This window comes from Fukomys damarensis, unplaced genomic scaffold (assembly GCF_012274545.1).
Source record: "Fukomys damarensis isolate Sample0158 unplaced genomic scaffold, DMR_v1.0_HiC HiC_scaffold_22, whole genome shotgun sequence".
NCBI classification, from domain to species: domain Eukaryota; kingdom Metazoa; phylum Chordata; class Mammalia; order Rodentia; family Bathyergidae; genus Fukomys; species Fukomys damarensis.
In genome coordinates this window covers 28,322,051-28,336,298 of record NW_022900934.1, presented here as the reverse complement: position 1 = coordinate 28,336,298, position 14,248 = coordinate 28,322,051, and the positions used below count along the sequence as shown (strand labels likewise).

At 41.3% G+C, this 14,248-nt stretch overlaps 1 protein-coding gene across 1 annotated transcript; it reads right to left on the bottom strand.

Annotated features, from left to right (window-relative positions):
- Positions 1-756: 756 nt before the first annotated feature.
- CUNH20orf202 (chromosome unknown C20orf202 homolog) lies at positions 757-5,578 on the bottom strand. Its single transcript, XM_033767016.1, has 2 exons — positions 5,507-5,578; positions 757-990 (listed from the first exon to the last, which is right to left on the bottom strand). The coding sequence occupies exons 1-2, from the start codon at positions 5,570-5,572 to the stop codon at positions 757-759; spliced, it is 300 nt and encodes a 99-aa protein (XP_033622907.1). The 5' UTR covers positions 5,573-5,578.
- Positions 5,579-14,248: the final 8,670 nt, after the last annotated feature.

The window sequence follows — 14,248 nt, the reverse complement described above, 5'->3', positions numbered from 1 at the left end:
TTCTTAGGACAACCTTGAATTATATAATTAGCCTGGCTTGGGCACATGCCTATGCCATGGCCAGGGTGGGACCAGGACCTTTCGTTAACAGATGAAGGAGGGTGGAAAGGCTGGGCGAGAAGATAGAAAACTCAGAGGAGGAGCTCTGTGGACGGATCACTGCGTAGGGTTCCGATTTTTTCACCACGGCCGCTCTAGGTATCCATTGTCACACATCAAATCTTTGTTTTTGTTTTTTAAACAGTTGCTTTGTGAAAAATTTTCAAGTATAGGATTATAGCCATGGGTGCTTGTGAGAAGCTATGTAATGCATTTGTGCTTTAAAGCATGCTCACATCTGATACTTTATTTAACACACACACACACACACACACACACACACACACACACACACCCTCTGATAAATGACAGAAAAGGAACCAGAGACATAGCAAAGCTAAGTGATGGATCCAGGACACAGCAGAGAGCAGAGACAAACCCCGAGCCCTAGCTTCATGACTCCTATCCCAGTTCTCTCTTCTCCCAATCATGAAGTTTATTTATTTATTTATTTATTTATGGTTTTTGAGACAGGGTCTCACTACGTAGTTGAGACTGACCTGGAACTCACTATTTAGCCCAGGCTGGTCTCGAACTCACAGTGATCCTCCTGCCTCAGCCTCCCCAGTGCTGAGATTACAGGCATGTGCCACCACGCCCGGACATAAAGTTTAGATTAGAGGTGGCAGGGTTGGGGCCCGTACCATCTCTGGCCAATTAAGGAACAGAGCTTCTTCTGCTCTCTTCCCCTTTGAGGAGCGGGGCCAGCCCTCCGGAGCCAACTGTCTGGAAGCCCCTGCTTTCAGAGCCTGCTCTAGCTCTGATGGGGGATGTCCCCTCGCTGGACCTGCCGTCTTCCCACTGGGTACTTTGTGTGCGCAGCTCCTCCAGGACACCATGGAGATGCTTCAGGGTAAGCAGGAGCTGCCGGTCCTGGATCTGCATCTCAGACTGGGAGACAGAAAGAGTCGGTGAGGGGCATGAAAAGCTCTGGCTACTGCTCTGCCTTGTCAAGTCCCTCCTTGTCAGAGACAAACTTTCTGGGAGCTACACTACCAGCAGATGCCTCACATTCTTTATCTGAAAAGTACAAAGCAAATTATTTACCTTTCAGGGTCCTTAGGAGGAACGAATGAATTAACCCACTGGAATACACACTCTAACGTGTGATGGGTATAGCTCTACTATATTCTTTAATCCTCACTGAAACAAATAATTTTACTGGTATTAAGGGATAGTGGCTCCTTTTACATTAAAAGAGTGAAGTAAATTCAGCGGGTTGAGCCCTCTAGAACAGTGGTTCCTGTCACATAGTCTGGGAATACTTGGGTACCAAAAACTCCTTCTAGGATCAGTAAGGTCAAAACTACTTTAATTATAATACTCATTATTTTCCTTTTGTACTCTCATTTTCTTGTTAGTATACTGTAGTGTTTTCTAGAAACTAATGACATCTCAGAAAATTAAATGCAGAAGCAGATAGGAGAATGCAGCTGTCTTCTGTTAAAACATACTGAAGAGCCACAATGTGCCACAGTGCCACTCTTCTCACTAAATATTTGCTTTGAAAAATAGTTATTTTAAATTTTAAATAAAAACAATTTTATTAACACCTGAAAAGTTGGGTGTGATGGCACATGCCTGTCATCCTGGCACTCAGGAGGCTGAGGCAGGAGGGTCACCGTGACTCTGAGGCCAGCTTGGACTGTATACTGAGTTCAAGAGCAGCCTAAAGTACATAGTGAGACCCTCCCTGTCTCAAAAATATAAGAAAACAAAAACATGTAAAGAGGTTTTTAAACTGAATTAATAAATAAATTTATAAACTGACTTCTAATTCAGTCAGTATTGATAGCTACAATTTATATGCACAAGAGATTTTGTTTGCTTAATAATTTTGGACACATATGCTTTTTTTTTGTACTGTGGGAGCCTGACTGAACCAGAGTGACTCCATGTTGACCAGCAAACGACCTAGAGACTGTCGCTCCCCCATCCCTTACAGGATAACTAATGATTGATTGTGAATTGTTGGGTGGCTGCTTTGAAGTAACTGGGAGGCTAGATGGAAACTGTAGTGAACATAGAAACCCAACATAAATCACACCACTCCTTGCTTGCCTGTAGTGGAATGTTCTGAACTTTGTAATCTAAGTTGAAAATGGAAAAATGGATAATCAATCTGCTGATCATTAGTACGTGACGGTCAAGTATATGCCTGATGACCACTAGCTCAGATTAACTGATTCTTTGCCTTTGTCCTCTCTCTGTAAGTTTTAAGTGTAACTCCCCCCTTCATCCCAATATAAAATGGCCTCTGTTTCTGAGCTGGCCGCCTCTCTGAGCTACTTGGCTTGGGGAGTGCCATCTGGCCAGACTAATAAAGGTCTATTAGCCAACTTGCCTGGTGTGTTCCTTCCTGGGTGACTCTTGCTATCAGACAAGCTCCTGGAGCCTCGCTGAGCTACTGAGCCCAGCATCGTGAAGGCCTCTTGGCTGTTCACGCTCCAGGAGTAAAAGTGAGACTTAAGTCTTACGGTACCAGGGATCGAACTTAGAACCTTGTGCTTGCAAGGCAGGTGGCGGCACCACTGAACTAAATCCCCAGCCATGAGACATATAAGTTTTGAGAACTGCTGCATAAAAACTCTGCTGTCATCAGTTACCCACTGCAATCCTTCTACTTTCCTGTTGGAATACATTTTCTGGTTTAAGTCCTCTTTTGAAATGTTAAAACTTTGTTTTCTGACTAGGTAATTTTTACACGATACAACATTTAAAAGCCACAAAATGGCATATCCAATTACCTTGGGGGGGATAGGACTGGTTCCAGCATCCCTGTGAATCCCAAAATCCAAGGATGTCAACTTCCCTTATATTAAATGTGGGATTTGCATACAACCTACACAATCCTCCTTTATAGGTTTCTTAAAATATCAACTACAGTTTTAATGCTATGTGTGTGGAACAAAGACAAGGAAGAAAAGTCTATACATGTTTAGTATGGACACAATTTTTTCCACACAAATACAATGCCTTCAATCTATGGTTGGTCAGCTGCAGATATGGAACCTGCAGAAACAGGCCAGTTGCAGCTAAAGGCTTTCCTTGCTCACTCCAACCTCACAATACAATCCTTACTTCCCAGAGGTGAGCACTGTGGAAGATTCCCAGTTTACCCTTCTGACCCTGATTAGGACACAACCCATGATCATATAAGCAGATTTTCAACTTCTTCATTTTCTGTCTAACTTTACAAGAGAAAATGATAAATATTACTTCTCTGTTTAAAAATAATGTCTTGAGGAGGGGATGGCTAGGGTGTAGCTCAATGTAGCATTTGCAAGGACCTGTAGTTTGATTTTCAGGACCACAAAAAAAAAACAAAAAAAAACTAAAAAAAACCCAAAACTTTGCTTTTCATACCAACTGCTTTACAAATGAGAAGGTCAAGTCTGTGTTCTCCCTTTAGCATTAAAAGAACTGCCCAGAGGGAGGGCTGGGAGAACTTGGAAGGGGAAGGGACAGTGCAAACTACCTCCCTGGGAATGAGAATTCCTCTGACTTTCCTCTAGGGGCTTGGGCCCTATCATCCCAGGCAACACTGAGTGTGTGTTTTCTAGGGATTTCCTACATATCCTTTTGTCCAACTTTTAGCACCACCTCTGAATATGTGTTGGTAAGACCATGACAGGGTGTCAGCATGGCAACAGTGTTACGGGATGTGATAGACCTGATGCCTCTGACTTGGGGGACCAGCATCCTGATCAAACTGGCTTCTGCAGCAGGGAAGTGTGTTCAACCTCTTTGTTGCATGGCTCTATTTCCCTCTGCCTGAACCAGAGGCTCAGACATCAGGTTGGTGAGCTTAGTTGTCATAGATGGCTGCAGCTCTTTCTCCTCTTATGGACCCACTAAGATTTTGAGGCTCACAGGGTGCCAGGAAAAGAGGGAGAACACCTCACTTTTGCCCATAGTGGTCATTGCCCTTCCTGACTTATTGTGTCCTTTTGCTGCATAAAGTGATTGTCTAGTATGGGCCCTCCCATATCATGGTCAAGGAAGCATCTTGTGTGGGCTCTAGAAAGGCCCTTAAGAAATTGTATAAATTAATAAAATTTAAAAAGTTCAGGGATTTGTAAGAAAAGTTCTAGGCTCTTTTCATGACACAGGTGCTTGGGCTTGGGTAGCTGAGCACTGGGTAGGACCATGGCCCCCTTGCTGCCTGACTCTTCTATGGGGAAATAGGCAATTTGGGCTGTAACACTAGGCAATCTCCACTTAGGCTTTTCCTGTGCAAAAGAGACCAGGCAGGACCAGCTGCCCAGATCTGGATACCTGTGGAAAGGACATAGAAACAGCCCCACTTCTGGGATTCCCTGGTCCCATGAGAATCCTCACTGGGTCAGCCTTCCACTCTGGAGTGAAGAGAGCCACTGGGTTCCAGCTTGCCTGTTGTCTGGCAACCTATAAAGTCACTTTTGGACAAACTGCTCTGTCCTTCCCCATAACGGGAAGAGGTTATATTGGGATACAAGCCCTTTCTGCAGCTCCCCAAACTGCCTCTTTTTCTCTCTTGTGGGGAACCCCTTTAGTTTTGGATTTGGAAATAATATTGCAGAGGTTGGCATAAGACATCACTTTCCAACCCATCACCAAGGCCCCGAGTAACAGCACATATATTCAGGAGAGATGGCACCACACAGTGTGGATCTTTGCCCATTGGAAACGAGATAGGAGCAAGCTGCACAGACCCATTTTCTCTCCTTTCTCTCTTCTCCAAGGTGCAGTTCCTTCTTCAACTCCTGCTGAGAGGTCCTGCCGCCAGCTAGCTACCCAGAGACCTCCTGGTCTCTTTGTGGTTTCTTTTGCAACGGCAGCCTGCTTGGTTCTATCATGTGCCACTGACATAGAAGGGACGTTTGCCTCCACTCCCTATTCTTTCTCTCTCAGCACTTTGGGTTAGCTCCTTAATCCTTGCCTGAGCCTCTGTTTTCTGGAGGATCTATGTTAAGACAGGAAGTGCTCCTTGTCCACTAGGGTCTGGGTTACAACATCTGGTGCCAAGCATATACTAGGTGAATGACAAGCCTTTTTCTGGGAATACTTCTGATAACCCCTCCAAGGTTGGTGCTATCATTACCCTCATTTTGTGATGAACAAACTGAGGTTAGATGATGTAAAGCTACCCACTGATAGTCACACGGCAGCAGAGCTGGACACATCCCTAGGATCCATTATCATTCTAAGACCAGTCTGGCGAGCAAAGTACCCAGCACCTCCAGTGTAGGTCATGGCCTATTTCTCCTAGAACCTGAGATAGCAACCCCGTACTGTATGGCTGGTCCCAGAGGGACAGCTGCAGGGCCACACTTCAGCCTGCAGCCTATGCCCAGCCAATGGGGCACCTGTCAGGGGGACCAGGAGACCCTGGGAATTATGAGGTAAAAGAAATGCCAAGACTTACCAGCTCCCTCCTCAGCCACTCCAGGGTCTGCCCGAGATTCAGGTCTGGTTCTCCTGCTGTTTTCATCTCAGGGTCCTTGAGATAGAGACCCTGACAATGTGCTATGGTCCTGACAGACTTTTAGCTGTACAATCTCAGACCTCCTTCAGGCTGCCTGCAGGTTCCACGCAAGTCACTGAGGACGGAGTTAATGAGGGCAGGAAGTAGCTCACATTAGAAAAATGTAATTTGATTTTTTAAAAATAAGGTCTTTAGTGCTCTGAGCAGAACAAAGAAGAGGGGAGGGAGACCATTAGTGCATGGGGACCTCAGTGCTTGCCAGTTCTAGAAGCCAAGAAGATCTGATGTCAATAGGATTAGGGACTGCAAAGCTTTAAATGATGACAGTAATGGTTATCGTGAGATGTGTGTCCCTTTCTAAGAATTGTTCTGTACTATATATATAAAGTGTAGAAATGCCCACTTTGGGGTAGATAATCCACCTGTGGCCCCAAAGACTCTTTTCCTCCCTCACTTATGTAAAGCATCTAAATAAAAGGAAAGTCTCACTTTTTAAATTTTCTCACTTTTAGGATGCCCTGTTACCCATTTCTAGCAAATGAGATCAAAGGACAAATTTACTGTTGCCCTTTAAAAAATCATTTACCTTCCTAATAAAAGGGAAAATGTTACAAATGTATTCTCTTTACTCCTACTTTTTCCTCCCTTCTGTCTTCAATGTGGATGTGATGTTTGGAACTATAGCAACCATCATGCAACCATAAGACAAAGGCAAAGAAAATTAAAGATATTTGAAATCATCAAGTCATAGAACCGGCAACAGCATCTGCCTGATAGGTGAGACAACAGACTCTATTGTAACTGGGCACCTTGCTATTTGCAGGCAAGCACAGTTCTAATGGACTCCCCTCATTTATTCTTTACAACACACTATGAAGTGCATATTCTTTAATTATTTCTTCCAATATACACTTATTTAGTGTCTACTTTGTGCCAAGTTCTACTTCAGGCACTAGGTGTGTACCTCAAAAGCAGAAAGACAGTGACCTTATTTTCATGGACCTAATATCCTAGCAGATGGAAACTAACAATAACTTTTATTCTTATGTAGGGTATTTTAAAAATTCATTTTATTCATGGAAATTGGGAGCCCCAAACCAAGAATGAGCATAGTGATCTTGCATAAAGTTATAAGTTGACCAGCAAAATAAGCTCAGTCCATGTTGGAGGGACTTGTTCTCAACCTTGGTTGCATAAGATCCCTACAGATAAAGCTTAGATGAATTCATAATCCAAAATGACAGCACACACAGAAAAAACACCCCCATAAGTGAGGTCCCAATATCCCCTTCATAGGAACTGGAAGACCACCCTCTAACACCACCTCTTAAAGGTTTAACATCTCTCAATGGTGCCATAGGACCTAGACCAATCCTTTAACGACGCTTGGGCCTTTGGGGACACTTATGCAAATGAGAGCAATCATCTACTTTTGCACATGAGTTTGTGGATTGTTGGGATGGTCTTCAGGTTGCATATCTTCAGGTCTTCAGTCTCATGGTCACCTAGTAGCCTCCTGACATTGCTGAGTTGCTGGGACATGCTTTTCTTTTGGCAGTAGCAAAGGATGAGAGAGCAAATAGAAACATGTGATGCCACTTAATACCTAAGCACAGAACTGTCACATTGTCACTTTTTCTACCCACTTCTGGGCAAAGTGAGTCACATGACCAAGACTGACCCCTTGTAAGGGGTAGGGATGGACACTTATCTACAAGGAAATCATGTAAGAGGGTAGAGACAGGGAGGATAAGAAGTGGAACCAGCAATCAATTCAAAAAATGAGGCCACAGGCCTGGAGGGGCAAGCTGAGACCACATGATAGATGGTGAGTCAGAAGCAGGAGATACGGCTGCTTGACTATGGAGAGAGAAGCAGAAAGAACTAGAGAGAAGGTAATCTCAGAATGAGACTTGAAGGATATCTTAGGACAGCTAACACAGTACTGTTCTTCCTTCTGTCATGCTACGTCACGCTAAACCTTTAACATACAGAACCTCACATCTTCAAAATTTTATTGGGACTGTAGTTCCCAAACAGTGTGCTGAGGCACTCTCAGGCACAGCAGAAAATTCTGCATAGCAGCACAAAAACAGTTAAAAGTTTGAGGGAAACACAATAACATCCACCAGATGCTGTAAAAACAGCTATTATTAAGTTATCTGAAATAATCTAGAAAATGTTAAATATTTCCTTGGGTGTCACACACTGAAAAAGTACTGAGATGGTAAGGGTATGGCAAGTTGAGAAGATTTAGGAACCTGTCCCTCTGGAGTAATTATTATCATTGTCTGAATTTTAGAGATGATTATCAATGGATCCTATTTTTTTCTCATTGAGTTTATTGGAACTTTTAAAATATACAGTACAGTTACATTTATCATTCAGACCATGTACTTTTATACGACATATCATGATTCTCATTTTTTCCCCATACCCCTCCTCTCCCTTAACCCCTTCCACCATTCCCTATTTACAAAGACTTTGTTTCCATTTTTTCCATTTCTCATATTTTTTCTTTTCCCTTATTTCCTTTTCCCTACCCTTCCCACTTCCCCCACACCTTTAGCCTTTTTCTTCCTATTTCACATTGTTAATTATACCATTTGAATCTTATTTACATTTTTCGTTGTTCACACCCGAGAAACTATTCAGTATTTCCACATATCTTATGCATTTCACTTAAGAGTATTGCCTCAATATGCATCCATTTTCCTATGAATGACCCTAGTTTCTCATTTTTGATGGCTGAATAGTACTCCATTTAATAGAAAAACCACAGCTTCTTTATCCAGTCTCCAACTGATGGGCAATTGGGCTGTTTCCAAGTTTTAGCTATTACAAACTGTGCCGCTATAAACATGGGTGCACACATATCACTGTGGTATGATTCTTTTAATTCTTTTGGAAAGATACCCAGCAGAGGGATAGCTGGGTCAAATGGAATCTCTAGTTCTAGTTCTTTGAGGTATCTCCATATTGATTTCCATAGTGGTTTCAGTCTGCAACCCACCAACAATGAAGAGGGGTTCCTTTCTCCCCACAACCCCATCAACATTTGTTATTGGTTGATTTCTTGATAGCAGCCATACTTTCTTGAGTGAGGTGGAATTTCAGTATTGTTTTCATCTGCATCTCTCGAATGACCAGTGATGTGGAACATTTTTTCATATACTTATTTGTTGCTTTTACTTCTTTGTCTGAGAAATGTCTGTTCATTTCAGATGCCCATTTTTGAATTGGGTCTTTATATTTGGGAAGCCTGATTTGTTTTAGTTCTTTATATATTCTAGATAATAGTCATTTGTCTGAGGAGCAGCTGATAAAAAATATTCCCACATTGTAGGTTGTCTCTTAGCTCTGTTGGTGGTTTCTTTTGCAGTGCAGAAGCTTTTTAACAAGATGAAGTAGTCCCAGTTGTTGATTCTTTGTGCTAGTTCCCATGCTACTGAGGATCTGTTCATAAAGTTTTTTCCTATGCCAATGTCATTGAGAGTTCTGCCTAACTTATCTTCCAGGAAGGTTAGAATTTCTTTTTTAATATTTAGATCTTTAACCCATTAGGATTTTAGTTTAGTGCATGGCAAAAGATAAGGGTCTAGTTTTAATCTTTGGCAGGTTGGAATCCAGTTTTTCCAACACAATTTGTTAAAGAGGCTATCTTTCCTCCACTAAGGATTTTTGGCTCCTTGTCAAAGATGAGATAGCTGAGAACATCTGAAGTTGTTTCTGTATCTTCCAATCTATTCCACTGATCCTCAGGTCTTTTTCTTTGCCAGTACCATGCTGTTTTATCACAGTGGCTTTGTAATATAGTTTCACGTTGGGGATTGTGATGCCTCCTGCCATGGTATTGATCTCCAACTTAATTTCACTATGGTCTGATAATATACATGGGATAATTTTGATTCCTTTGCATTTATTTAAACCTGTTCTATGAGCTAGAATGTGGTTTACTTTGGAGAATGACTCATGTGCAGCTGAAAAGAATGTATATTCTGATTTTTTGGAGGTAGAACATTCTATAGACATCTATTAAATCCATATATTCAAAAGCTTGCTTCAATTCTAGCATCTTGTTAACTTTTTGTCTGGATGATCTGTCTATTTGTGATGGTGGCATATTTAGGTCCCCCACTACAATTATATTAGTGTTTATATGGTTTTTCATGTTCCTTAATATTTCTTTTATATAGTTGGTGACATTAATATTTAGTGCATATATATTTGTGATAGTCATCTCTTCCTCTTGAATTGTTCCCTTTACAAGGATGTAGTGGCTTTCTTTGTTTCTCTTAATCAGTTTTGGTTTGAAATTTACTTTGTCTATGAATAATATAGTTACCCCCATTTTTTTCTGGGCTCCTATTGCATGGAGAGCTGTTTTCCATCCCTTCACTTTCAGTCTATGGATTTCTTTTTGCACCAGGTGTGTTGCTTGTATACAACATATTGTTTGATTTTGCTTCTTAATCCATTCTGCAGTCTATTTCTCTTGATTGGTGAGTTGAGGCCATTGACATTGATGGATATAACTGATGATATGTATTGACTTATCATTGTCATGTTATTATCCTGTTGTTGGTTCTTTTTAATTTTTTCCCTCTCCATTTAGTTTCTTGCCTTGCCTGATTGACTTGCTCTGTTGGGCCTCATGGTGTTGTGACCTTCACTGTCTTTTTCTAGGATATTGGTTAGAATTGTTTATAGTGCTGGTTTGGTATTCATGAAGTTTCTCAGGTGTTTTTTTGTTATGGAAGTATCTTATTTCCCCATCAATTTTGAAAGAGAGTTTTGCAGGAGACATCAGCCTAGGTTGGAGGTTGTTTTCTTTTAGAGCTTGAAATACCTCACTCCAGGTTCTCCTTGACTTGAAGGTTTGTATTGAAAAGTCTGCTGTGATTCTGATGGGCTTTCCTTTGCATGTGATTTGTTTCTTTTCTTTAACTGCTTGTAGTATTTTGTTCTTCTGTTGGGTTTCTGGGATATTGACTATTATATGTTTACATGTAGATTTTTTTTTTATTATTATGGTTAGTTGGAGTCTTACATGCCTCACTTATCTGTATGCCAAATTCTTTTGTTCTGTTTGGGAAGTTTTCTGTCATTAATTCTGTGAACAGCTTTTTTAACTCATTTGCATTTTATCCTGCTATTTCATGATTCCTATCAGTCTTATGTTATTCTTCTTTGCATCATCTAGGAGTTGTTGGATCAATTTCTCATGATTCCTTACTGTTTTTAAGAGATCTCTCTTTTCATAGTCGCTAACTGCAATCCTATCTTCTATACCTGAAAGTCTATCTTAACATTCATTTATCCTGTTGTGAAAACTTTCAATAGAGTTTTTAATTGCCTGGGTATCTCTTTGAATGTTTCATGGACTCCATTTCTTTCCTATGTTGGGCATTCATGGTTTCCATGTCTTTCCTATGCTGGGCCTTCATGGCTTCTATCACAGTCCTGAGCTCATCTATTTTTTGTGTCAGTTCTGCTCTTGAGTCTCTTATCATGTCTTTCAGTGTGCTCACTGTCTCTGTAGTTTTCTGGGAAATTATTTCAATTTTTGAATTTTTCTAGAGCCTGATTTATGTGTTTTGTATGAGTTCAGGGTGGCCCAGTGGTTGATTGTCAGACCTTCCCACCTCATTTCCAATAGAGTTTGCCATTGGTGAACTGGAATTCTGTCTTTGTGTCTTGCTTAAGTGTTTTCTCATTTTTATTTTTGTGTTAGGCTGTGGTTTAATTCATGGGTTAGGACTCTGATATTCCTCACATAGCTGCTCTTTAACTTTTGACTCTGTAATGACTCAGAGACACTCTCATTTTCATAATATCAGAAAGGATAATTCATTAAATCAATCACAACCCTTTAGTACAATTGATACAATCAGCAACACAATAGCATCAAGCACAGCTTAAAAATTGATCATTTGTGGTAGCTATTAAGCTATCACCTTTATGCCAAGTGAATTAAATCAAAATCAAGGAGCAGCCCAAGATATGTTTATAGTGAATAAACTCTTCAATATAGCCACTTTACCCTGTAGTATGGGACTTAGATGAAGTTAGGAGGAGAGGAATAGATAGGTAGAAGAATTGGAGAAGGTTTCAAGTGAAGCCAGAAGACACAGGATGACCATGCAAACTTTAGGAAATTGTTGAAGACCAGAGGGAAAAACAACATGCAAGAACAAAGACAAGAATAGAACAAGTTAACAGTAATAGGGACTCACTTTCCTTTGAAATTAATGACCTTGAGTAAAGGAAAAAGAGAGAAGAAAAGAAAGGAAAAAAAGAAGAAGAAGAAATCCAAATTAGGGCAGGAATTGGAACAAAAAGGGAGATGAAGAATAATGTGGGGGAGCAAGGGACTGAGTGGAAGAAAGAAGACAGAAGAAAGAAAGAATTTGCAGAATGGGATTGTAAAATTTGAATAAGCTAAATTGACTCCATGCTAATAGGCCAGACTGCTTCTTCATATGGTAATTGCTACCTTGGCTAACAGCCTGCCCAGGGGCAAATGGTATGACAAAAGGTGAGCCTAGAACATTTCCTACATAAGATAAACAATGTGTTTACAGTCTTGTTCTGTGAATTCCCTAACTCTTTGTTTAGAAAAACCTTATAAAAAGTACCTCAACCCCTGAGCAGTTGCCTCTCTGAGCTACCTGGCTCCAGTAGTGCTGTCTGGCCAGACTAATAAAGGTCTATTTACCATCTAGCCTGGTATATTCCCTCCTGGGTTTCTCGTTTCTCAGTCAAGCTCCTGGAGCCTAGCTGGGTGTTATGGCCCAGCATCATGGAGGCCTTTTTGGCTATTCATGGCTTTCAAAAATAAGGCCCTAGGTCTTGCCTCTGGAGCCATCATTGGGCTATAGGACTCAACATCGTGGAGGCCCTTTCGGCTGTTCACGCTCTGTGGAGTGGAAGTGAGACTTTAAGTCTTACAGGATGAGGAAAAGAGAAGAAAAAGAATTTGAAGAGCCTCTTTCAGGGTACATCTCTGTTATCACAATAGACAATGTGAGCAGCAATGTACAGAATTAAGTCATTTAGTCTCAGCTAGCTGATGACAGATCCCTGAGATTCAAGGCCCAAATTGAGCTCCCTGACCTCCTGCAGGGTTGAACTCTGCAAGGTTCTGCTACAGGTTCCCTCTGTTCTTTCTCTGAAGATAGTTAAAGTTCTGATGGAAGGTGCTGATCCCTCCAGCTTACCAACTATGGAGGTGCCTTTACTGCAGTTGCTCACTTCCATTCTATCTTCTGGAGCTCAGTGAAATGACCTTTATGACCACCTGTGCCTCTGCAGTGTGAACCCAGGAAGTGGCACAATCAGGAGGCCCAAGAGCACAAGGTGGGGGTGTTATGTTGCAGAGATGCCTGCAGGGCCAACTGGTCCTCACAGGTCCACTGGATGAAGGCCCTCAATAGATCCTATTATTAACCACTTTTTACAGGTGAAGAAACTGAGCCTTAGAGAGGCACAGATTTTCCTAGGGTTACTCTAGGAGGAGGGCAGCAGAGCTGGAATTGAAAGCATCCTCCTTGGCCACAGTGAGGAGAGTCTCACCAATTATAAAATATAAAGGGCCAGGCAGGGGCAGAAGCAATGCTGTGTGTTCTCTGCCTTACCCAAGAGTAGCCTGAACAAGGAGCTCAATAGTTAGTGTCTGCTGCTCTTTGCCTGGACTCCAGTCCTGATGCCTAATTACCCTGGAACACTCATGGTTAACTTGTTCTGATGCACATTTATTTATTTTTAATAATCCCACTCAAGATTCTGACTCAGAGCACATTATACTTCAAAGGCTCAGAAAGGCTTTGGCACATGGCATGAGGGGTTGTAGAGCCAGGAGACCTAAACAGGGAAAGAACTTCAACCTGTGAGTGAGAAAAAATGTACTGCTAAATATGAAAGCCAGAGTGGCCATCCATTCATCATCCATGGGCAATCAGAAGTATATGCGAGGCCTTGCAGAGCAAACCAGAAACACAGTGGTGAACAAGAGGGACCTCACAGTGCACTAGCAATCAGTTGGTTCAAAATCTTACTTTTTGCTTCATATGCCTGGTATATGCATGTGTGTGTACATGTATGTCTGTATAAAATGAATTTAGACATATATATATAATTAATGAATGAATTTGCAAATGAAAGAACTACATCTCAGATGGGGCTGTGAGATCCTCAAGCAAGTCAGCAGCTATAACAAGGATTACAGGATATTCTTCAAATCTTTCTTCCTTTCTTACAGGGCAAAATACTAATATTTTCCAGACTCCCTTGCAGATAAAAGTGCCCTATAATTAAATCCTGGCCAATGGTGTTACAGAAGGAAATGGCAAGTGACACACAGAGAGTCATCAGAATGGAAGTAAAATAAAAATGTTTACTCCATTGATGGGGATCTATGACACCTAATGGCAGTGCTCTGATCGACTCCCCATTTAGTTACAACTCCTTCTTTTATAGTGTTTTACAGCTTTGATCTTACTCAGTTTGTTACACTGCATTTTCACAGCTCACATTGCTGATACCCAAAACATGAAAACAAGGCAGTTGAATTTCAACCTGGATGCAGTTCTTTGTCAGGGAAATTAATTTTAAGATTCATAGAATTATCTAGTTTAGCCAGAGGGAAGGGAGCCTGTTTGGTCAACAAAGCTAACAATGCTT

Coding starts and splice junctions, on each gene's coding strand:
- CUNH20orf202 (XM_033767016.1), bottom strand. CDS start 5,572: ATGAAAACAGCAGGAGAACCAGACCTGAATCTCGGGCAGACCCTGGAG. Junction 991..5,506: donor AGTGGCTGAGGAGGGAGCTG/GTAAGTCTTGGC, acceptor TCTGTCTCCCAG/TCTGAGATGCAGATCCAGGA.